The sequence below is a fragment of the Microtus oregoni genome, unplaced genomic scaffold, assembly GCF_018167655.1.
Source record: "Microtus oregoni isolate MIOR12 unplaced genomic scaffold, Mior012 000082F_ref0000272, whole genome shotgun sequence".
Taxonomy (NCBI): domain Eukaryota; kingdom Metazoa; phylum Chordata; class Mammalia; order Rodentia; family Cricetidae; genus Microtus; species Microtus oregoni.
Window position 1 is genome coordinate 2271931 of NW_024544542.1, and position 26653 is coordinate 2298583.

Consider the following 26653-nt stretch of genomic DNA (forward strand, 5'->3'; position numbering starts at 1 on the left):
AATGCAGTAATGTTGGATTCTGACGGGTGAGAGTGAGCTCCCCTGATCAAAGATGACAGTAAAGGCATAAGAGAGAGCCCAGGCTTACTGCCTGAGCAACAAAAGGAAGATGGCCTAACACAACAGTGGGTGGGGACCTCAATCCTCTATTCCCTTGCTTCTCTTCCAATGCTCTAAATGTAAACCTATTCATGCCATGCCTCATGAAAAAATCCTGGTTTAATTTAAGCTGTTTAGGGACCCCTATATCTTTCTGAAGACATTCTTCCAACTTAACTTCATAGCTCAAGGTCCTCACCTGATCTCCCCACCTTCCCAGGTACAGCTAGACCTCATTACCTTCTCTGCTTTATTTACTGGGGTCATGGAAGACCCTGAGGGGAAATACCATGAACTTGGGGTTGGATTATCTGGTCTTCAGAATTTGACTCCCATAATTGTACTTGGAAGAAGTTAAAATGTTCTGGTTCTTGCCTTTGACCCTTGAGTTTCAAGTGTAGGAGCTGGGGATAAATGACACTATGTAAAGCTTTATTGTAAGGCCTAATGATTGCATATATGGAAAGCTGAGCATTGTAAGTGCTCAGTACTATTGCTGACATATATTTTTGCCTCTGTTTGGGACTTTCTCCATGATTCTTTGCTTGATACATACATATCTCTTTCTAGGCCCCTCTATCCACCGACAATAATTAGTTCCTTTAGGTTCCCATTGCAGGATACATACAATACCAATGTAGCCTAAGTTCATGATAACAGACTTTTCCATCTCTCTCAGGACAAGAAATATGACTATTAAACATTAAGTCATCAGTGCTTAGCAGAGCCTCATACATAAATAAATATCAAATTAACATTGGTTGAATAATTATTTGAATTATATATAACCTATGCCTACTCCAAAAGCTAGGATTGGCTTACGGCCAAATAATTCAACTTCACACCAAAATAAATAAATAAATAAAAAAGCCTGTCAAGTACCTGAAAGTACAGCTCAGTGCGGCACATCTGCCTGACATGTGTGAGGTCCTGGGCTCAGTAGCCAGCAACCCATACACCTAAGAGGTCTATCCATCAAGAGTACCAGCAAGCACAGATAGTTCATTTTGTTCAAGGTTGAACTATAGATGAGAGAATACTGAATCCAAGGTTTGCAGAGTCACAGACAAGAGGCAGAAAACTCACAGAAGACGGTACAGTAAGCCAGGACTAATAGAATGCCATGGTGCCTTGATGTGGTTAGAGGAGATGCTTCCTGAACTCTGCACAGAGAAGGGTCTGTGGTGAGGACCTACCTTCAGGAATGGACAAAGAATACCACCTGTACTGGTCATATAGGGAAGGTATAGGGATTAGATTCATTCTTCTTTATTTACTTCACCACTGTGGCTCCCAAACAACCAGGAAACATAGGCCTCTTACGTTCTGAATAATTCTGGCCTGAAGTTTAGATTGATAGACACCCCCTCTATGTGTCTATGTATATATGAGTGAGTGACTGTGTGTGTGTGTGTGTGTGTGTGTGTGTGTGTGTGTGTGTGTGTATAGTAAGGTGAGGGGCCAGTGTGGCAACAGAACAGAACATAATGCAGTGGGGTGGGGGAAGGTCAGTAAAGAATGCACTTGGACCAAAGTTTCAAATTTGGGGTTGGTGAGGAAGTACCTGCATGGAGGAGTGTCCTGACGTGTAGCTGGTTAGGACAGAGAAGGGGCCAGATGAGGTAGGTGAATAGGTGGTAGGGCCTGTCCTCAAGTCAGGGCCTTGCTGTGCCAAGGACTGATCAACATGGGAAGGTTACCTGGTTAGTGCAGAACAATGACTGCCTATACAAAGATGACATCAAGTACTTAAATATATTACATATAATTTACTCACTATCAGAGAAGAGAGACAGCTTGAAAGAGTAACACTAAAATGAACCAGTTTAAATTAGATCAGTCTGAATTCATGCTTTGCAAGATAGAAAGCTACATCTAGAGAGAGATGTAGATGTGGATTTTGTACTGGTCACATACCAGATTCATACTTCTCTACATGATGCTCCTGAAGTCAATGCAGAGGTAAAGAGATGGTCCCACATGTGTGCAGGAACATATGTATTTTGTGTCTAGTTGTAGTTCCCAAATCTTTCCCAGATCTGGGAGAAGCAATGCCCCATCTGTAGAGCACACCAGTGATGAAATCTGGATTTCTGGATTCCAGCTTGCACTAAAGGAAAGCCTGGTCTCCTGGTGGTAGGGTTCATCCTGGACAGGTACCAAGAATGTACAAAATGAAACTGGACCACCTTGACCTTGGTATGCTTCATAGTAAGGAAGAGATCAGATAATAATAGGGACAGGGCTAAGAGCCCAGAATCCCTTTTAATGATCTTCTACTCCCCGGACATGGGATAATTTAAGCATAATAACCTATTAAAAACAGAAAGCCACAAAGTTGTACAAGTACGAATTAGTAAGTGGGATGTTTGAAGAGCAACAGGATATTTACATGGCTAAAATTAACTTCCTCAAAAATACTATTTAATTTCAAAGAGGGAAGCAGTAAGTTTTTCATTAGGGAAACTGGGCAGCAGTATGCAAGAACCCAGATTCATTTATTGCCTGTTTCCAAAGTCTGTAATCTAAATCTGATCACAAGGAAATACTATACCAGCCCAGATTTGCTTACAGTCTTCAAAGGTATCATGAGAAGACTAATGTCAACTGCAGACAGAGGAGAGCAACAGCTACACTCAATATAGTTATGGGTCTGTACGTGATCTTGTAGATCAAAGAGATCTCACCGGGAGTCCTGGCTAAATTTGAGTAGGATTCAAATCACAAAGAAATCATTGCTTCTAATCCTCTGATCTCCACTGCTTACACTAGGTCTACGGTACGGAAGAACTCATTTCTGTATTTTTATTATACATATATGCCACTGTACTTTTGGTCCAGCTCCCACTGGTCTCATCTCTTCTCTTCCTCACCTCTCCCTACTCATCTTCTTCTGCCTAAACAGTCCTTTCTGCTTTGCTGTCATATAGACTCCACTAACTGCAATATCCTAACAGATTGGGTGGGAGGAAGAGTAAATCACCAGCCCAGAAACACTCTGAAACGTACCTTCTAAGCGCTTATGGCTATTTTAGAGACTAGAGAAGAAGGAATGGAAGGAGAAAGAGAAGAAGGAAGAAAGGAAGAGAATGAAGAAAAGAGGAAGATGCAGAGGGTTATAAAGGATAAGACAGAGAAGAGGGCAAGGAAGAAAGGGAGGAAGGGAATGTAACAACCCTGGGAGGACTGCAGTCTTTGTTCTAAGGTTTACCTTTGAGGAAAATCAGAGAAAATGAGGGTGAAGGCATGGAGCTGAAAGAAAAACCAAGGATCCCCCTTCTTGGTCCTGAGAGAGGATATAAAGTCAGGAAAATTCCAGAGGTATGAGAATGACCAAGACTGGGCTCATTCGGGGTGGTATGGTTATAAACTGCATATAAGAAGTGGGAGGAACCTCCTCAACCCAGAATCCAATAGAAGCCTCTCCCTAGTTCAAATAAGAACTCTAGCACAATTAAAGCCTGTTGCAAAGGCTTGCCACACAGAGTTAAGATTTCCATCATATATAAATATTATTTTAAACTGTCAGTGACCCCCCCATCCTTAAGTCATAAAGTTGTATGATCTTGGGTGGGGCCCCATTCCTCCACAGAGGTGGCCCAGGAGTCTCAAACTTAATTTTGTTTACAGTAAAGATATACCACTTTCCAGGATCCATTTTTATGCTATCAAATATCCAGAAATTTAACACAATCCTATATATTCCTATGTATGACAAGTAAAAACAATGGGCAGAAAATCTCCTTCGAGTCCTGCTTTATTCTGATCTCAGTTTTTCCTCCTCATCCTCCTGCTGCAGCCTATATTCTGGTATCTTTGATACAATCCCCAACTCTTTTTCATAAACCAGCTAGTTCTGACATCTTTGCAGAATTCAATTCACAAATCCTAATTTGCTCGGATTCACGGTCTGTAAAAGTCTAGGGTGAATTCTTCAGGTTTCTGGGTGTAACAGTGGAGAGCCTCCTTTACCTGTACTTCAAAATGCTAATAGTCTCTAGTTCCCACCTCTTACCCTCCTTCCGTCCATCTAACTATAACCTCTACATTGAAGAGGTTCTCCATGCCCCATGCCTTCCCTTACTCTTTCTATGAACATCCTTCAATATGCAGTTTCCCCTGTAGAGACTAAGATACCTCCCATTGTCATTGCATGTCAGAGTTTACATAAATAATTCTGTCAACTTAACCCAATTCAACACCTAGAGTCTCAAGCTGAAGACAGAACCCCTTTCATATAGAGGAAGTGTCTGAATCCAATGTATTACAAAAGCAAACTCAATCTACCCTCTCTTCTGAGGGTATGGTTAGTTATGTAGCAAGCATCTATTCATCCCTACTGTGTACCCTCTAATGCAACTTAGAAACAGAACTTCAATGTGTCTCTGACCCTAAAACAAGTGTAGAACTTCATGGCAGTAGCGGTAAAAACATTGTTCAAAGAGCAAGCTCTCATTAGCTCAATCCTTTCTGTGTTTTTCATTCTCTTGACGGCATTCATGATTGGATAAGAGATCAGGTGACCTCAGCAGCAACCATGAATGTGAATCTTGGTGTTTTGTTCTAAATACTGGGATATATGTATTCTTCCCATTAAAGTGTGACAAGAGGTAAACACTCATTTTTTTTATTCAGATAGTGATCCTATCACAATGGGACACATATTTAAAACATCAACTATTTTACAAAATTTACATAGCCAAATAGTGCAATGGCTCCTTCACAATAACTGAACCCCAAGATCAATAACCAAAAGCATGCCACAATGCACTAACACCTGTTATCTTACATACCAGAACCAATAAATCCCCTTAAAGCTTAAGTCAGTTTAGATGGATTTTCTGTTGCTTGCAGTATACGATATGAAGAGTAAATTCAAATGTCAACTAGATGTAACAACGTAATAAAACAATTAGAAGTGATTAAATTATGATTGGAGACAAACAGGTCTATGAACAGGGTGGGGGAAACGCAGAAGGGCACGGGGATGAAGAGGTGACTTCATGGCAGCTGGCAGTGGCAAGATAAAACTTAGCTTTTTGTATTTAAGGATGCAATCAGGTAATGAACTCCAAGGATAGGGATCCTACAGGGTTGTTTTAGATTGGTAATGAGGCATAAATTTGGAATATTCAGGGAAGCAAAACATGAGAGTTAGGAATTTCAAGCTTTGGGTAGGAGTCTTTATCCAATAAAACTCCAAGGGATTTTATATAATTATAGATCTTTCATGGGCCCAAATAAACTGACGCAATCAGATTGCATTCCTCTGCCTTCCCCGCTTATACTAGTCCAGGTTGTAGCAATTTGGAAACTTTAAAGATAAACTCAGAGAGCAGTACCATATTGAAAAACCTTTGATGGCTACCACCAGTTTCACATAAAATTCCAAAAATCTATTTAGCCTGCAACCAGGACTTAACGTTTGCAGGGTAAGGTGTCCTTCTTCATGGTCTCCTAGATTGCTCTCTGGACAATGTCAGTCACAATGAAGGACAGAATCTACTGGAAAGTTGGGTGGGCAGTTTGCAAATGCCACATTCTCCTTCTGGAGGATGCTTGTTACTTTAAAAGCGCTTTCCAGTGCTTTAGGCTTAACCTCACCGCTTGTCCCTACTACAGAGTGCATTTGGGTTAACTGTTTCCATTTTCAGTGACTTTAGAGGACTTTATGCTTCTGTTTTGACACTTATGTGCCCCAGTCATCTTGCTAAATTTGGTGTAGACCTATACATCCATTAATCTTTTTCCTTAATTATAAAGAAAGGGCATTGCATTACAATGTGAGGTTTTCTGCTGTTACGCCGACCCACACAAATAAATCACATATAGTTTCGTCATTCATCAAGTAAGCAACACTCAATGCATGCTCTGTAAATATTTCTGAATAAATAATCTCCCAAAGGGCTAAATGTTATTCACGAATGGGTATTGTGCCAAATTCATCTATATTTCTTTCTTACAGTAGCTCAGAAATAAATGGAGTAAGAGAAACTGCTGTAGCTTGAATAAAATATCAGGCTCACACCATGGTCTCTTGGGTTAGTACATCCTTGGTTAAATCTAAGACAATTTGTTATTTATTTCACCAGTACTTACTGTGGATGTGGTGTATGCTACACCTTACTGTAAACAAGATAAATCACATCTATGACCAAGTGGAAAAAATAACTGTATATGCTAATAAATAAATTTCCAAAGTTTTTCTTGACTCCTGAATTCCATTCTCAAACAAACAAATAAAATGACTATCCATGGTTCCTCCCTAAAACTTCCTTCAAAGGTTATGAATCAAAACTGAAATTATATATTTTTGAGGAGGTAGAGGAAGAGGTCAAGAAAAAGGAGGAGGGAGAGGAGGAGGGGGAGGAGGAGGAAAAGGAGGAAGAGCACAAGAACAAGAATAACAATGATGATAATTTCTTCATTTTTAATTTCAGTGCCAATCCCCCTCAAACTCTCCATTCTTCCACTTTGGGAACTAAAATAGTGTACTGATTATTTCTGCTCTCATGTTTCCCATGCTTGGCATTCCTTCGCAGTACTGAGAAATTACATTCTTAAAAAGTAGAAGCCATCCCACTAAACTCAGGAACACGACAAGGCTGTCCACTCTCGCCATACCTCTTCAATATAGTACTTGAAGTTCTAGCAATAGCAATAAGACAACATAAGGGGATCAAAGGGATTCGAATTGGAAAGGAAAAAGTTAAACTTTCGTTATTTGCAGATGATATGATAGTGTACATAAGCGACCCCAAAAACTCCACCAAAGAACTTTTACAGCTGATAAACACCTTTAGTAATGTGGCAGGATACAAAATAAACTCCAAAATATCAGTTTCCCTCTTATACACAAAGGATATGGAAGCAGAGAGGGAAATCAGAGAAGCTTCACCTTTCACAATAGCCACAAACAGCATAAAATATCTTGGGGTAACTCTGACCAAGGAAGTGAAAGATCTATTTGACAAGAACTTTAAGGCATTGAAGAAAGAAATTGAGGAGTATACCAGAAAATGGAAGGACCTTCCTTGCTCTTGGATTGGGAGGATCAACATAGTAAAAATGGCAATTCTACCAAAGGCAATTTATAGATTCAATGCAATCCCCATCAGGGTCCCATCAAAATTCTTCACAGATCTTGAGAGGACAATAATCAACTTTATATGGAAAAACAAAAAACCCAGGATAGCCAAAACAATCCTATACAATAAAGGATTGTCTGGAGGCATTACCATCCCTGACTTCAAACTCTATTACAGAGCTACAGTGATGAAAACAGTGTGGTACTGGCATAAAAACAGAGAAGTTGACCAATGGAATCGTATAGAAGACCCGAATTTTAACCCACAAACCTATGAACACCTCATTTTTGATAAAGGAGCCAAAAGTATACAATGGAAGAAAGAAAGCATTTTTAACAAATGGTGCTGGCATAACTGGATGTCAACCTGTAGAAGAATGAAAATAGACCCATATCTATCACCATGCAGAAAACTCAAGTCCAAATGGATTAAAGACCTCACTATCAGTCAGAACACTGTGAACCTGATAGAAGAGAAAGTGGGAAGTACCCTACAGGAGATGGGCACAGGAGATCGCTTCCTATGTGTAACCCCAACAGCACAGACTTTAAGGGCAACATTGAATAAATGGGACCTACTAAAACTGAGAAGCTTCTGTAAAGCAAAGGACACTGTCACCAAGACAAATAGGCAACCTACTGACTGGGAGAAGATCTTCACCAACCCCGCAACAGACAAAGGTCTCATCTCCAAAATATATAGAGAACTCAGGAAACTAGACTTTAAAATGCTAATTAACCCAATTAAAAAATGGGGCACTGAACTGAACAGAGAATTCTCAGCAGAGGAAGTTCAAATGGCCAAAAGACACTTAAGGTCATGCTCAACCTCCTTAGCAATCAGGGAAATGCAAATCAAAACAACTTTGAGATATCATCTTACACCTGTCAGAATGGCTAAAATAAAAAACTCCAATGATAGCCTTTGCTGGAGAGGCTGTGGAGGAAGGGGAACACTCATCCATTGCTGGTGGGAATGCAATCTTGTGCAACCACTTTGGAAATCGGTGTTTCGGTTTCTCAGGAAATTCGGGATCAACTTACCCCTGGACCCAGCAATACCACTCCTGGGAATATACCCAAGAGATGCCCTATCACATGACAAAAGCATTTGTTCAACTATGTTCATAGCAGTATTATTTGTAATAGCCAGAACCTGGAAACAACCTAGATGCCCTTCAATAGAAGAATGGATGAAGAAAGTGTGGAATATCTACACATTAGAGTACTATGCTGCGTTAAAAAACAATGACTTCTCAAATTTTGCATGCAAATGGATGGAAATAGAAAACACTATCCTGAGTGAGGTATCCCAGACCCAAAAAGATGAACATGGGATGTACTCACTCATAATTGGTTTCTAGCCATAAACAAGGGTCACGGAGTCTACACTTGGTGATCCCAAAGAAGCTAAGTAAGAAGGTGAACCAAAGGAAAAGCATATAGTTGCCCTCTTGGCTATGGGAAGTAGACAAAATTGCCGGGGAGAAAATTGAGATCTTGGGGGTGGGGTGGGATGGTGGTAAGGGGAGATGGGGAGAGTAAAGGGAGAAGGGGAGAATGGGGGGAACTTGGGGAAAAAGGAGGATTGGGATAAAGGAAGGTTGGATAGGGGAGCACAGAAGCACAATTCTTAGTTAAGGGAGCCACCTTAGGGTTGGCAAGAGACTTGAACCTAGAGTGGCTCCCAGATACCCAAGCCGAGGTCCCCAGTTAGTTCCTTGGGCAGCTGAGGATGGGGAACCTGAAATGACCCTATCCTAGAGCAATACTGACGAATATCTTGCATATCATCATAGAACCTTCATCTGGTGATGGATGGAGACAGAGACAGAGACCCACACTGGAGCACTGGACTGAGCTCCCAAGGTCCCGATGAGGAGCAGAAGGAGGGAGAACATGAGCAAAGAAGTCGGGACCACGAGGGGAGCACCCACCCACTGAGACAGTGGAGCTGATCTATTGGGAGCTCACCAAGGCCAGCTGAACTGTGACTGAAAAAGCATGGGATAAAACTGGACTCTCTGAGCATGGCGAACAATGAGGGCTGATGAGAACCCAAGGACAATGGCACGGGGTTTTGAAGCTACGTAATGTGCTGGCTTTGTGGGAGCCTAGCCAGTTTGGATGTTCATCTTCCTAGAAATGCACGGAGGGGGGAGGACCTAGGACTTACCACAGGGCAGGGAAATCTGACTGCTCTTTGGGCTGGAGAGGGAGGGGGAGAGGAGTGGGGGGAGGGGGAGAAGGGTGGGAGGAGGGGGAGGGAAATGGGAGGCTGGGAGGAGGAGGAAATTTGTTTTTTTTTCTTTTCTCAATAAAAAAAAAAGTTAAAAAAAAAAGTAGTGCTCTTAGAACGACATGAGATAGAAGGGAGACTCTTTGCAAACAGAAAGCCGGCCAGCAAGAGGTGGGTCAAGGATCTGACAGATGACAAGAGCATGTATATGATAAATGCTATTACACACGCATATGGAAATTAAATAAGGGAAAACATTATTTTGTACAATCAGAATACACTAATAATGAGGGGAGAAATGTTACCTAACAAAGTCTTCAAAAGCAGTAGATTACCCTCTACTCAAAAACTTCAAGGTATCTGATGACAGATACTAAAGGAATTTTCCAGACTCTATTTCTAATGCCTTTACATAGTCATTTCTACTGTTCTTCTTATAAGACTGCCAGAAGTTAGTTAACTCTTGATTTTGTAATTCTGTATTTTTGTTCTCCCTAATTTCCTACCCATTTTATTCCAATTCTGTCTGTATTTGCAGGCTAAAGAAAGACTATTAAGTTTGCATCTGTGCTTAGAAAAGCTCTGTGAGCTTCTCTTAGTCTAAGCTTGTCCATTTATCCTCATGCTTTGGTAATTCATCAAAAGAACATGTACCCAAGTAGAGTGCATTTAATCATTCATGACGTGAGCACTGATTAAGCATTTACTGTCTACCACCTTAAAGCGTCTAAAATATATCAGAGTCACAATAAAAGATTATGAATTCTTTGGTTCGACAATGGCAACCCCCAATAAAATGTATCTGAAGTCAAATTAATCTTTCTGAAAAGATGAATGTATTAAAGAAATATGTAGGAATTTGAACAAACTATTAGTTATCAAAATGAAATTTATATAAAAAGAGGTAGTCAAGTTAGTACAAAACTAAAACATATAGAAACTATCGAAGTTACTCAGAAAGGAATGGAAGTATGGAACCAAAGGTGCATAATTCAGCTCAGAGATGGATGTATCTATTCAACATAAAAATTCATAATTATCCATATATTATTAAGTGTATGAACTTAAAATATATTGTTAGAATTTATTGAAATAAGAATTACAGAACAATGAATATATTATGCCATAAGATCACAGAAAAATGTCTTCAAGATAGCACTTAATAATTTTTGTGACATTTAATAAAAACTATGTGAAGATTTTTTTCCCTTCTCTTCCCTAACAGAACAGCTTAGAAGTTGATTGATGCTTCTTTTTTCATGTCTATATTTGTATTTCTTTACTTTAGAAGCTTTCTAAAAATATATTTAGGACATCTCTAGTTATAGCAAAAAGATAAAAGGTGATTATTTATAGCCACCATATTCTTGATGATAAGCTCTCAGAAGAAAATGCAAATATAAATTTTAAATGCCACTTGGAAGGAGTCAGAATAAAAACATTAACATAATTTCTCAGAAACCTTTTTTTCATTACTAAATTTCATTATTCTCTCTCAGCAAAGGAGCAGGTACTTCAAATATTTATTTGATAGTGGAATGCTTCATTTTTTTTCTTTTCCTTTCCCAGTGTGGGTAGGCCAAGGCTTCATTCTACTATAGTGCACTGTGATTAAAATTTTAAGTAGGCTTATTACTAAGAATTTTAAAAATAATAGTTCTGTTTTGGAAGACTAAAGAACTAAACCAACAGCAGCAGTAACTAAACAGAACAAATAAATTACGTACTTCATTTCGTAAAGCCATCCAATCAGACCCAGTCACCTTGACAACAGACAACCACTGCACTGTATGATGGGGACAGGAACGAAACGTGTAGAACCCCACTTACCTGCCTGTCCACTTCTGGGAGCAGAAGCAGGAGATACTGCTGGAAATGCTGGGGAAAGGAAGCAAAGGTGTGCTTGTTTATTAATGCCCTCAGGTTAGTATTGACAAGGATAGATCCAGGGGTCTCTATGTCAATGTCCTCAGCTTTGGTCCATTTCAAGTGTCCTGTGATGGGTAAAGCAAGAGGTATGACTTTATTACGGAGTGAAGGAACACATGTACATCAACACATGTCTATACATACTCACTGAGCATGAATATATCCAGGAATATGTTTATCCATTGCTTCTAAAATGATTTCCAGAGACCAAATCAGAAAACTGAACCCTTATTATTATGGTTTATATCAACCCAGTCATATTTCAATCAATATTTAGCTTATTAAAATTAGGTCCAATTAAAAAACCTTGTAATTATGAATGTCTTATTTTTTTATTGGTTTTGTTTTTCTGAAGCAAGGAAGGTTTTCAATGCAATTCAGCCATGCCTGGATCTCATTACAAATTCAAGCTGGCCTTGAACTTGTGGCATTCCTCATATCTAAGGCTCCTAAGTATGTGGGTACAACTGATTATAAATTGCAAATCGACAGAATTTTCAATACATTTACATGAACAAACAAAAATTTATGTATCTTCTCTAGAACTTCACTCCAATGATAGCAAGACCTCATTCATTTAAATTTATTTATTTGTTTTGCAGTACTAGGAATTGAACACAGGAGCCTTGAATATGCTCAGCAAATGCTCTCCCACCAAGCTATAGCCCTGATTAGTACTCCTAATTTTAATAAACAGGTGACAGCAATAGCTGTTGTGTGTTCCCACCATGTTCCAAGCAGTAAGTGCAGATAATTTTTACAAGATTTCTATTCAAGGTGTTTTTGAGAATAACTTAAGAAGCAGTGTTGATTAAAAAATCCAGCTGTACCTAGTGGTGGTGGCACACACCTTTAATCCCAGCACTCAGGAGGAGGCAGAGGCAGGGAGATCTTTGTGAGTTCAAGGCCAGCAGCCTGGTTTACAGAGTGAGTTCCAGGACTGGTTCTGTAGCTACTGAAAAACCCTGTCTTGGCAAAACAAAACAAAACAAAACAAAACAAAACAAAATAAACAAAAAATTTCAGATGCAAGATCTGTAGGGCAAATATACTTTTCCAAATCAATCCACAATTCAAGGCTCTCTGGTGTCCTGTGGCATCTGTGTGTAGGCTGCATAAATGGAAATCACAACAACTGAAACAACAATCAATTATAAGGTACTGTCAGCTGGTCTGTACAACAGGAGGACAATTGTTGGGTACTTGAGCTACCTGTGATTATAGAGTATGCACTGAATCAAGGTCAGTACACTCTGTTCTAGGACACATACATTGCTGGTAGTTTTTGGACTGTTTAGGTTTGTTTTCACAACATGCTTCATAGTGAAAGAGCTGTAGCAGAAATTCAGGGCAGTGTGAAACCTCTACTACTTATTCACTGGTCCTTTATAGATAATAAACGCACAATGTGTTGATCTTTGTTTTACATGATTAAACACAAAAGAAAGACTAAAGACAAAAATACAAGGCATATTGGTCAGCTGTGAGCCTCCGTGTTAATCACTACTGTAAAAAGAGCTTCTCTGAACAGGGCTGAGAACAGAAGTAATCTATGGGTATAAAGACAAGCATTCAGGAGGCAGTATAAAATTATGTTCATTTAGCAGAAGAATGGTAGTACGCTCTCCCCTCTCCCCTGGAGCCTATGACTACCCAGCCACAGGGGACTGGACCTACTAACTAACCAGCTGTGAATTCTGTCTTGTGGAGTAGAGTGAGAAGTTATCAGCAATTAATGGCACTTGGAGAGAAAGTTGTTTGGTTTGGTTTTGCTCTATTTTATTCATAGTTGTAACCACTGATAGACTTCCCATGTGTTCATGGATGGTCCTACATCTGTGCGCATATAGGCAACAAAAGAGCACATGAATTTGGGAAGGAAAAGTGATGGTGGTGGTATATGGGGCAAGTTGGAGGAAGGGATTTGAATGGATTTGCTCCAACTATGATACACATACTGAAATTTCCAAATAATAAATTAAAAACAAAGAACTACAGGGACTGCTATACGTAGTCAGAATGCCTATCTGCAGTTGTTTCAGAATGAGAAAGGGAGAGGATGGCAGAAAGTGATGCCTGAAATCTTTGAGTGAGGTATTTTTAATATAAGGGCTCTCAGTTAAAGCAGAACACCAAATCTCATGAAGACTGTGGACTCATTCCCATCTCCACCCAGTTGAAATCTGTCCACACATCAAAAATAAAAATTCTCTGCAGCCATTTTATACAAGAAATAAATCTCAATAAATCAGAATCAGTGATGAGATGAACAGAAACTTTCTAGCAGATAAGATAGAATGGAAACAAAGATCAACTTAGAACTTCATCAGTAGCTGTGCATTTTAGAACGGCAGCATCCAAGAACATTTAAATATCCCAACAGAAATTCTGTTCCTACGAAAATCTTGCTGACAGATGTTATTGACCAATAATTTCTACCAAAGAACAGAATACACAGCTGTAGCAGGAATGGTGAATCAAAGGTCAAATAATCACAGTGCTTCTATATAAATACTAACTTTAAGAAATAACACTAATGACTAACAGAAGTTAAATCAGAGTGGAAATAAAATTACGTATAGAGAAATAAGGTACATGTGTAATGAGAATATCCATAAAACATGGGCACTGAGAATAAGTTTTATTAAAAATCTAAAAGAAGCCTCAGAAGAACAGAAAAAGAACAAAATTCCAAATTAATTAACATAAGGAAGACATCAGTCAAAGAGTAGGCACTGAAAAAGAGGAAAGAAAAACTAAAATTAAGTCCAAGAAAATCACAATAAACACAAGCAAATTTTCCTATTAGATTCAAAATGTAAAAACTTCCATATATCTATTGCTTTCAAGAGATAGTTAAAAATTCACCTAGATAAACTGAAAAACACTAATAATGAATTTAAAACAGCACAAAAGAAACAACACAGTATTGATTTTGTCAAGATAACATTAATGTAAACAACATTGCTGAGAATGAAACTGTACATCCATGACATGTGTAAGGAGTAATGACCCGAGTCTCGGAATAAACAGGACAGCATAAAGGGGAGAGAAATAAGAAAACAAACTGTCATTACAGATGTGGTAGAAATCTCAACAGACATGGAAAAAAACTAACATATCAAATTTAGAAAGCTTTTATAAATCAACACTTCGCATTCAATAAACTGAAGACAGTGACCTGCACTAAGCTACTAGGTGCAGGCATCGCACTATTCGTCACTCAAGGAATAGCAAGGAAACAGACCACAACTGCCGAGTGAGTCTCAATAAATACTGACGCATTAACCTAAAACCACATCACTCGGTCCAAAGAAAAAGATTGGCTTTAAGCTTCACAATCCAAGGCCAGTTACCCTTCAAGCCTCCTCACATCTAGTACATGGTTGGACATTCCAAAGAGTCTATAGAAGACAGAGGAAAAACCATGCCAGTATTTATAAAATTCTATGCTAATTGATTTTAAAATTAAATTCCTAATTTTAGAGTGGGAAGGGAAAAGTTTCAAAATGAAAGAGTTAAAAGCTCAAATCATGAATTTAATAAAATAATCACTGAATAAAAACACAAAAAAAGGAGTTAACCACATAAAAATAAGAGTGGAGGCCCATGTGTAGAAAGAAATAATAATGGCTATCAATATGAAGAGGTTGTATTTTTTAAAATGAAGCTAATGAAGTTAGAAATTCCTGAGAAGAAACTGCGTAAACATAAATAGTAATGAAAAACAGGGACACAGTTCTAGACACAGGACCGATTTAACAGGCAGACATAATTAAAAGTAGATTTTTTTAATGACCAATACAGTATTGTGGATTTTTGACAATAGTGCTGAATAAAGATAAACTGATTTTATTGTATGCACATACTGATGTATGTGGGGGTAGGCATGTATGTGGGTACACATGTACATGTATGTACATTTGGGAGGAAACAAGAATTGACACTGGATGTCTTTCTCAATTGCTCTTCACCTCATGTTTTGAGGAGAGTTTCTCCTCACTGATGGTAGGGAATATGGCAGTGAATCCCACATATCGTTATGGGATGGGATTCTAAGCGTATGCCTTCATGGCCAGCTTTTTACATGAGTGTTAAAGGGCAAACTCAAGTCCTTAGGCTGGTACAGGAAACACTTTATCCACTCAACCACATCCGCAAGCCCTAAACTATTTTAAGTTTATACACTTCCTAAGTTAACTTTAAGATAGAAACTAGTTTCCCTCCCCCTCCCCCGATCAAGTCCCCCTCCCTCATCTGCTCGAAGAGCAATCAGGGTTCCCTGATCTGAGGGAAATGGGAAGCGGTTGCAGGGAGGAGGCAGAAATCCTTAATAAATAAATAAATTTAAAAAAAATGTAGATCACCTGGGGAGAGGTGTTTGCTAAAGCCAGTGACTAAGTTGCAGGTGTTTCCCTAGCCAGGTGTTCCCCTGAAAGAGAATATTAATGAGCTTACACCTTGGTTTATGGGTTGGGGGGATAAAAGGTGATTTGTATAATAAACGCGGGAAGATCTTCAGGATGGAGAGAAGCCTGAGATGCCATTCGTGAAAAAAAAAAAAAGGTAGAAACTAGTTAAACATAAAAGTTATCAGTAAGATTTCTCTCACGTACATATAGTGAGCAAAATATAAACAGCTTAATAATTAATGTAATGTAGGTAACTTTATTTTTATGCCAACCTCTCCTAATGAAAGGTGAGAAGGAGGAGGAAGAAGAGAGTGAGCATGGGGAAGAAGGGAGAGGAGGAGAAATTATGGGAAGTGGAAGGAGGCGGAAGAGGAGGAGGAATCACCACTACCCCTCTCTCCCAAGTGGCACAGAGTCATTTATGACTAAACCAACTAAAGATGTATGTTCAAAATGTCCACCTAAGTGAAGCTATGTTTTATAATTCTGAGAAAAAGACAGAACAGCTTAACCAAATTTGCTCTTATAAGAACGCTTAATTCCATTTTAACTATCCTCACACATGTATTCTTAATTGGCTTTAGAACAATCCAATTATATATGATTGTCTTACCTCATTAAAGCTGGCACTGCACATCTCCCTACAGTGCCCACAGAAGGAAAAGTATGAAGTCCCTTTAGTGTCTACTTCCCAAACGCTTTGCCTAGAGGGCTATGACAGCAGAGGCAGGCAGAGAAGACAGGGGAAGACACAAAAAAGACTCAGCGCTACGTGAGAGGGTCCATTTTGTGATAAAAATTAGGGACATGTGTCCAGCCAAGGCCCTCACATCCCACTTGGGTACCTGTGGGATTTATGGATCAGGAGGAGTGTGCTGGTTTAGATTCACACTTCCCGATGCAACATATGCAAGAAGTAGGTGTCAAATGTTCCAAGAGAAAGACCCAGAAGGAACACACACACACACACACACACACACACACACACACACACTTCACACCAGGAAAACAAGGGGATAGGCCCAATCCAAACAAATAAGTGTACTCCATGTCTAAAGAAACCCAAAACATGGTTGGCAACAGGCATCTTTACCTGCTCAGCCATCTTGATGGCATGGCCAAGGATGTCTCAGTTTTATTGACTTTGGAGAGCTATGGATAGAACTTAAGGCAGTGTTTAACATTTTGAGGTTTTCAGCTTTCTATGTTCCCTACTTCATCTCTCTCTTAAGAGACATGTGACTGATAATTGCAGGGATACAAACCACTCTTAAGACCCATGCCCAGCAGTAGATGGCCAACACAAAACAAATTTACTGGCAGGTTCTTTGTTTCATCCATACCCGACAGTTCCCTTGCATATATATAATGGCATTCGTTCCCATGTGCTGTGGGGATTCCTGTGTATAAAAACACGTGTCTCTGCATCTACATGTGCTTCTTCTTTGGGTCTCTTTCTTCCCTTTGTCTTATTCCAATTTGTTTTATTTTCTTGTTATTCTTTAAATGTCTGTATGTTTTCTAAGGAGAGACAAAGGGTGTGGAGTTTGATGGAATGGAAGGTGGAACAAATCTTGGAAAAGTTGGGGAAGGGAAAATAATAATCAGGGTATAATGTATGAAAGAAATCTATTTTCAATAAAAAAGAAAAAGAAGTTTTTCACTTATCCAAAAATTAATTAAACTTAGTAATTTAATTAAAATAGAGCCTTGGTATATATAATCTCTGAGAAAATATGTAACATTAAGGAATGCCAAACAATATTCAGAAAACACTGAAAATATCTGAATGAGACATAGAATTGTTATCCAATTTTCATTTTTATTTTTTTGCATAAATTTATTTTTCAAAATAGGAACATCTTTAAAACCAGCAGAGTTTTGATTATTTATTACAAAAAGATTAAACAACAAAAATTAATGTTGGAATGAATCCCAGAAGTTAGGTTCAATGAGGACATTATTAAAACTCCCTCAGAGACAGCCATTAAAAGCTTGGAATTATTTAGCAAACACTTTTAAACTCCTACTGTGTGACTCGGTAGAAGGTACAATTAAAAATTGGCTTAGGTCAGTGTCCCTGACTTTACGTCACTTACATTTTACCTAGGGGGGTAAGATATATGAAATTAGGAAACACAAAAGAGAGGAGGGAGAAGAAACATCAACAAAAAAATTTAAGTCAACTGATATATAACACAGAATCCATCATTGGTAGATGAACATAATTTCATATTGTGGTACCGAGAAAATGTCCAGCAAGCTATCTGGATGGCAGACACCTTTGATCCAGGTTCACTGATTGCTACGCTACTGCTGTCAATTCTGAAAAGGGCTGAGCATATGTGGGTGGAGGGAGAGTGAGTGCAAATGGGATAATTAGAAGTGACTTCTTATTCCTTTAGGGGAATCTTACCGCAAAAACTAAAATTTAAGCTTCTACTTTGAAGCCCAATTTTGACTGCACTTTGTTTTATCATCACTAATTTAAATTAGAAGAAACGTGTGGTATAAGTTCTAATTTAGAATAGCTTCAGCACAGGAGGACTGCTACCCAAACTGAAAGGAGGGAACATAGATTCAAGCCAGTTTTGAGACTGCAGTGCATCTGAGTCAGGAGGGAGAAGTGGGCAAGAGTGGTGCTCCAGGCTGACTGGCCAACGGCTTGGGAGGGGGCATTCCTTCCTCTGATTCTGCACTTACACATGAGTTTATTTAGGATGCTCTTCCTTGAAGACACAGATTCATCCAGAGAAACAGAAGACAATTATCACATGTATTCACTCATAGGTGGTTTTTAAACATAAAGCAAAGAAAACCAGCCTACAAATCACAATCCCAGAGAACTTAGACAACAATGAGGACACTAAGAGAGACATACATAGATCTAATCTACGTGGGAAGTAGAAAGTAGAAAAAGACAAGATCTCCTGAGTAAATTGGGAGCATGGGAACCTTGGGGGAGGGCTGGAGAAGGGAAGGGAGAGGCAGGGAGGGGAGCAGAGAAAAATATAGATCTCAATAAAAATCAAAAAAAAAAGTCATTGAAAAGTTGCTCCTCATTCATCTGGACTGACTTGAGACCACATTCAGTTGACATATTCACTCATTCATCAGCCCAATATTCTCACAGCAGCTACCAAACAGAAGGGATAAAAAGGTGTGCAGGGATGGCAAGGAAGGCCAGGGCAATCTCTCTCTATTCTCGCAGAGCGTGCAGTACCATGATAAAGAGAACGCCAAGCATTCTAATTCTAATGGAACATTTTAAAAATCACTGTGTGGGCTGGGAAAATGATTCTGCAGGTCAGGGTGCTTGTCACCATCCCTGAAGACCTGCCCTCCACCCTCAGGAAGTGCATGCTAGAAGGAGAGAACCAACTACCGGAAGTTGTCCTCTCATGGCCACATGCATGCCACAGCTTGTGTGCACCGACCCGCCACCATCCAGCAAATTAATGTAATAAAAAAATTTTAAAAATAATTTTAAAATCTGGATGAAATGGTTTTCAGAAGATGGTCAGCCTGAGGGTTCTTTCCTCTATGTCTTCTCATTTTTTAGTAATTTTTGGTGTATAATAGGAGGTTAGTGAGCACCGCTAACTTCATTTGCACTAAACAAGCCACTCTGTTCAGAGGCTTGGTAGCTTAGGCAGTCACAGTTGCTTCCCTGGTGATCACAGGTTGTTAGCATTTGCCTGGTTTCTACTTGAGCAGACCCATTTTCAATCCTACCAGTTTCTTCTTTGGGTTGAAACAGGGTATGCCAAGAGCTCTTAAAAGAGCTATCTCTCTGTCCACACGCAGCTAGAGTGCCTGCACTTTAACTTAGTCAGACTCTTCAGGTTATATAGAAGGGGGTGGTTCCCCCATCATGACTACAGCCACTGGATGCAGGGTCCACCTGCCATTCGAAGTCTGTCAAACACGAATTGTTCAGATTGCAGATGTGCATGCCGCCTTAGCTTTCTTAACATTCTGGTTCTGAGGTTGTTTTCTTTTCTTTTTTTTTTTTTTTACTGAAAATGGAAATCATTTTATTGTATAAAACTAAAGAATTAAATGAGAAAAATCATCAAAAGTTAAGCAGATGAGTCTAACTAACAGGTCCAGAATAGCTTTCAATAGAGCTCAACATAAAATAATAAAGTTAATTAAAATACTATGAACACAGTCCTTAAGTGTAAACTTTGTAGAGGACAATGCCCTGTCCCAGCCTTAAAAGGTTGACACATGTGGTCAACCTATCCATTAACCGTGGACTATGACTCTCTGAAGCCTTCCGAGAAAATAACATCATTATTTCTACTATGTTGTCCTTGCATGAAGCTAAATTGTCTAAGAAACTACTCCAGCACAAGTTCAAACATGAGAGATGGCCAGTGATGTGCACGATTACTTAGAGAAACCTCCTGCCACCCATATTTCAGTTGACTCTCAAAGTAAAAGAGAAATAATAAAGCAACAAACCCCAAAGCAGTTCTGATTCTACTTCAGTGTGGACATCAAGGTGATGACCACAACACAAGTTCCTGATGGAAAATATCCAAGACCTGGCTGGGGCGTCTGATAACATAGCATGACCAAATTTAGGCATGCCAAGGAAGATAGCATACTGTCCTTGTATCGCATTCATTTTGCTGAAGTTGTAGTGGATTATTAATCAATTAATTAATTTTGTGATACTATGCACTATGTAGCCCTAGCTGGCCATGAACTCACAAAGATCTGCTTGCCTCTACTTCCTGAGTACTGGAATCAAAGTCATTCACCACCCACCCAGCTTTGTTTTACCTTGAAAGATAGTCTTGCCATGTAATCATGGCTGGTTAGGTTTTCCCTTAGCATTGCACTTGAAATGCTGGCAAAGCTCCAGGCTTGAATTCCCAAGTGCTGGGATTACATAGATGTGCTACAGTTCATGGATAGCACACTCTTTTTAATCAAAGTCATTGATCTTTAAATCATTGCTGGGTTGCTCATGAGAATATATTCATACATATTATGTGTGTAGATGTGGTTCAGATGTCATTCTGTACATGTCATTCAGAATTTCCCAATTTAGGAGTTACTTAAACTATTCAGACCAGAAAAACCTATCAGTATGTATGTATGCATGGTGATTACCCAACACACAGAGACATACTTTCGGTTATAGGAAATAACCACAAAAAACCTTAGAAATGATAGAGAATATATAAGCAGGCCATATTAAAGAGTTAAATTAAAAATCCCTACTCCTTTCCCACACTATTTTACATAAAGATTCACCAATCCTATCCCAATGGCTTTTAGTGAAAGCATGTCCCAGGAGTTAGTAAATTTTCTAGCATACAGTAGGCAATAAATAAAGCTATCAAACCAATCAATCAACCATTTAAAAACTGGCTGTAATTTACCAAAAAGAAAAACTCTGTAAAACAAATGAGTCCTACATTGCCAAGCAGGTGCCAAGTACAGTAAGAACATGTTCAGGTTGGTAAGTTCACTGTTTCTACTCATCAAATATCCCTGTGTGTACAGGGCAGTTGTGGCAACAGGAGTGACTGGAACAGCATGTGGACATGCACATGCACACACGCATAGCCTCACGCCATATGGGTATGCATGCATGCGAAGCTAGAGGCAGACATGCAATGTCTTCTTTGTTCTTCACTATATCTTTTAAGGATAAGGTCTCTCACTGAACACGCTGCTGCTCATTGACTGGTTAGACTGAATGACCAGCAAGTTTATGATGTGCCTGCCTCTACCTACTCTCCCCATTAGTGCTAGGGTTACAGACATGCAAGACCATGACCAGACCTCCTGCATCCCCTGGGGATCTGAACTCAGATCCTTACTCTTTGGTGGAAGGCACTTATCCACTGAGATATTTGAGCACTATAATATCACAGTATTCTCTCAAATATTCTAATGTTCTATCTAGGTTACATCATCATTGTGTCTATTCAAAGGTGAGATCAGTGGGCCCAGGTCGCTACACATGGAGTGTGGATGGCATGAGTTGCAATAGTCAGCCCAGGGAACACTCGTATTTGTCTTAATTGTCACACTTCAGTGCACTCATTGTAGGTCTTTATTAAAGCCAAAGCAAGCATTCGGGACAAAATCCATTGTTAAGAGCAAGACCCTTGGACCATGGCCCCCATACCTCTAGGAGATTATACACCATTTTAATTTTGTAGACAGGTACTACCGAATATTTCAAGCATCTCAAACAAAAACAAAGGCAGGGCAACCCTACTGTAGCAGACCCCATGACAGCACATTCTTCAATTCAATGCATGCTTCTGAAGAGCCTCCTTTTCCTCAGCCTAGAGTACCCTAATAAAGGGAGGCCACGATACAACATTGTACACTAGAGAAAATCCTGACTATACAGGTAATTACCTGAATACACATTTCATATTAATTTTGCTATCTTTATTCTCTGCTTTATCCAATAACATCACATTTTGCTACAAGCTTGAGACTCAACTGAAACTACATTGCTTCCCAATTTAGTATTTTTTTTTGTTTAGATGAATGAAGGATACTTTCAGTTTCCCGTTTAACAACTAAAAAAAGATCTATTTATTTATTTATTACAAACACACATCTCTAAAATGTGAACTGGTACTCACCTAAACCAGACTTCTTTAAGCGTTTTAAGTGCTGGCTTGTTTGTTTTCCAGTGGGAGATTTTTGCCCATGTTTCATTTCTTTATCTGAACTGTCTGCTTCCCCATTTTTAGACTCCGATCCTAAAAAAGGAAATAGTTATTATGCCATTATCTTTCTCTCCCTGTCCTTGACAAGAAACATCTAAAATTGTTTTAAGAACCACAGATATAATCTCCTTTTTCTTTTCCTGAGTTAATATACTACCTTAGCTACAATCTGATTCCCCTATTGGATATAAAGAGAATAGGCCAATCAATCAATCAACCTGGACAAAAAGCAGGAGCAGATGGCCTAATAGCAGAGTTTGACATGCACTCACTGATCAAATAGCTTTTAAATAAAAGAGTCGGATATTTGTAAAAATACTCAAATAAGATTCACCACTGCGATGCCATTTAGAGATGATATTAGACAGAGAGGAAAATGAAGAAAGAAGGAAGTGAAAGAAAAGGAAGAACCAGACCCTAATCAACAGCTTTATGCTAAAGCAGGAACAGAAAATGCGAACGTTCGTCCATAATGAATGCGAGAGTTCACAGCTGATAAAGCGCCAGAGACAAATGAGAAGCACGGGTCAGGGCTTCACGGGGGTGAAAAGGATGCTGCACACAGAACACAGAAACTCATGAGGGCTGCTAGGCTCTGCGGCAAGCACGAAAAACAAATTCACACTCCGAGAAATAACTCCTTCCCATGGTGTTGCACGCCAGCATGTGGTCCAGAAGTCAAGCTCAACATTCAAGAGAAAGCTAATGGAAGCAGAGCAAACCCACCAGCATCAGGACCCACTTGCTCACACCTACCGACATTAGCAAATTAAGGCATTTGGTGACAAATAGGCTGGTGGCTTTCTGACACCACAATTGGGAAATGTTCCACATTTTTAAATCAATGAAATGTACACATCGATAAGACAGATATATGTTATAGATTATATATAAAACTGACCCTTACATGAAAGTATCTTTTCAATTTCAAAAGAAAAAGAAAAAAAAAAGCCATCTCACTCCGTCAGGAAGTCTCCCGGGAGGAACTGGCCATCTTTACCTGAAGGCGAATCCGACTGCTCATCAGACACCTTTAATGGTGTCAAAACAACACGAGGAACAGTCTTGTTCACCATCATTGAGACTCCATTTCTTCTTTTCTGCTGCTGCCTCAAAGCCTATAAAACATGATAATAAAATATAACATAAAAATGTATCCACAGTGATTTCTGGTTATTGAATTACATGATCCACTTGCTCATGACTATCTTCAGTCCCCCAGAGCCCCTGACTTGTCAGAATCCTTAGTAATCACCTCTGTCCATTTTCCCTCCAAAGCAGAAAATTGAGCTTTGGCAAAGGGGTTTAAGCCTGAGGCCATTTTCGGTCTAATTCTGATAACAAAACACCATGGAATGGTTTATTCTACCTTAGAAGTGTGGCTTGAAAGCCAATAGAACTTGATACTAGGGCTCCCAAGTAAAATAAATGTAAAATAAATGTTTCGAAACCAGGATAAAAATATATGTGTCTGCACTTCTCTTGCAGGTGCTTCGTCTCCAGCGCTGCTCAGTCAATCAGTTAACACCGGGTGTCATCAGTATGTACGGCATGTAAGGACTACTGTATTGATGCATTCACTCAGCCGTGGGGAGCGCTGCACAAAATCAGCGAACATGGCAGGAATCATTTATTTCTGTGAAGGGAATCAGTCCTAATCTTGGAAAGCTTGCAGCCCTTGGCTTCTGTCTGCTTGACTTTGGCATTAACCTTCAGAACATGAACATGACGGGGTTTGGGCAAATCCAAGAAAAAATAGATAGGAGGATAAGTCTCTTCAAAATGGGAAAGCTTTGTGATTCATAAATGAATCTACCATGGTGATGGTAATATAATAAAAGGCATTTAAAAGTTTTGAAATACAGCTTTATCTAGCAGATCGCTTTATGCAGAAAATTACCTGTAATAAAAAGGGTTTTAAGCACACGAAACAGGAAAAGCCATTAAAACCTGAAGCTGTAGGAATGTTGAAATTCCTCAAAAGGTTAAAAGGCTGGCCACGAACTGGTCTCAAATCTTTTTATTCCTGGTTTGTGTGCAATTTCTCCTAATTTTACAATGTCTCAGTTAAATGATTAATGTGCTTTGACCAACAGTTGTCATAATCTCCTGAAATACTGCCTTGACTCTATATTCCTTGGCTGTCAAAAATAATGTAATCTTATTTACACAGTATATGAGCTGTATGTTTGACTTGTTGACCGTAAGATTTAGCAATCACATACTTATACTTAAAGAAATGAAAAATTAAATAATACTTAGAGGCAAATTCAGATAAGATTTAAAGCCACATACAGAAGGAGAGCTGGAGAATTTATTATAAATGATGTATTTACTAATGATTACCCCCTAGGATTCTTATATTTATAGTTTCTGTGACATCCCAGGCACTGTTGAGGAACCTGAGATACAAAAATTCATATTAGCCATTCATTTCACCTAGCCTGCTGTCAATAATAGATTTAATGAGGCCAAGTGTGCTATAAAGTATTTAAGGATTTACTCTTTCTTCAAGCTGTGTATATAATTGGACATAAATTTTATAACATACTTCCATAAATCTTTCTTATCATTTATATAAGCATGCCAAGCACTCTACAGACATTAGCCTAACAATACAAAAGAATTAGGAAAATCAGTGCTTCCAATTACAATTGAAGTCTTTTTCACCCACAGTGGCAATCTCCATAAGAGAATAATGGTGGCCAGTAAATATAGCAATGAATCTCTATGAGTAAAGGTATCAATTTCAAATTCTCTTAGAGAAATATTAACTTTCTAAAAATACCCTCTGTGTGTGTGCATGTCATGTTAGGGGATTATATTATGGAAAATGTTGATTAACTATTAAAAAATCAACTAACTAATTGCCTAGATCTCTGTACGGAAAGTCAAAGATGCTATGCTTCTTTTATAATCTGTGATCAGTAATAATAAAAACATAGAAAAATTTACACCTTTAGTTTCTAGAGCTAAATGAATTCTACAGCCAAAGATTTAACTGGATAGAAACCATGGCAGATGGAATACGAGAATAAAAGCTATGGCTACTGTGAATTACTGTCAGGTGGGATAAAGAAAAACTAACATGGTGTTTATTCAAATGACATTTCATAAACATGTAAGCTTAAACAATACCTCCCAAAACAATATTTTTAAAGATGATGAAATGCCCCACTCAGTACTCTAGGAAACGCAAAGTACATCCATAACATAAAAAACAAAATAATTTTAAGTACATGAGAAGCATACATAGTTCTTTGCTATGCCCTTGCAAAACAAGTACTGGGGCTGGAGAGATGGCTTAGTGACTAGGAGTACTTATTATGCAAGAGTAAAGACCTGAGTTTGAATCCTCAAACACCCATGTAAAAGCCATACACAGCCACACACCATTACTGTGTGATAGAGAATAAAGCAGATAGCAGTAGAGGAAGACCCCTAGCATCCTCCTCTGGCCTTGATATGCATGCACATAGGCACATGCCCCTGGAAACACACACACACACACACACACACACACACACACACACACACAATATTCAACACACATTATTTTAAATTTCAAACAGCACCCAGAGGGTAGACAACAAAAAAGGGATTGAAGGGATGGTGTCTGTTTTCTGTGGCATCTGGTTGTAAAGGGGGGTCCTGATGTCACAAACAACAATGCATCTCTTTAGACTCCAACAGCAACTGTCCTGTTCAACTCTTTCCAGGGCACACTATTCATACAACATAATGAGGGTGCCTGCGCACCCTACACATACACCCTAACATTAATAGAAGACAAAACAATGCTGTTTCCATTGAGAGCCCTCTGATACCCAGATATCTCTTAGTAAGGGAATTTAGACATGCTTCCTGCCTACCAGGTACCTGGGCCCTTGGTGGAGGAAGACCCTGAGCACTAGTGGTGTGGGGGAGGACAGAGGAGAGCAGGGGAGACAGTGAGCACTGGCAGTGTGGGAAGGACAGAGGAGACAGTGAGCAGTGGCGGTGTGGGGAGGACAGAGGAGAGCAGGGGAGACAGTGAGCACTGGCGGTGTGGGGAGGACAGAGAGAGCAGAGAAAGAAGCTGAGGTTAGCACGTGCCCATACACCCCCTAGAGGGCCAGCAGCTGATTCAGCAAATCTAATCCTTGCTTGCTTATTTCTATTAGTAATGGGATTA

At 39.2% G+C, this 26653-nt stretch overlaps 1 protein-coding gene across 1 annotated transcript in view; it reads right to left on the reverse strand.

Moving 5' to 3' along the window:
• LOC121441872 (putative Polycomb group protein ASXL3) overlaps positions 1 to 26653 on the reverse strand; it is a 147948-nt gene that overhangs the window by 60176 nt on the left and 61119 nt on the right. The window contains exons 6-8 of the mRNA XM_041643204.1: positions 23480 to 23597; positions 22393 to 22512; positions 11256 to 11419 (exon numbers count right to left, since the gene is read on the reverse strand). Of these exons, the coding sequence (XP_041499138.1) occupies positions 11256 to 11419; positions 22393 to 22512; positions 23480 to 23597 (402 nt within the window). The remainder of the gene's footprint in view (positions 1 to 11255; positions 11420 to 22392; positions 22513 to 23479; positions 23598 to 26653) is intronic.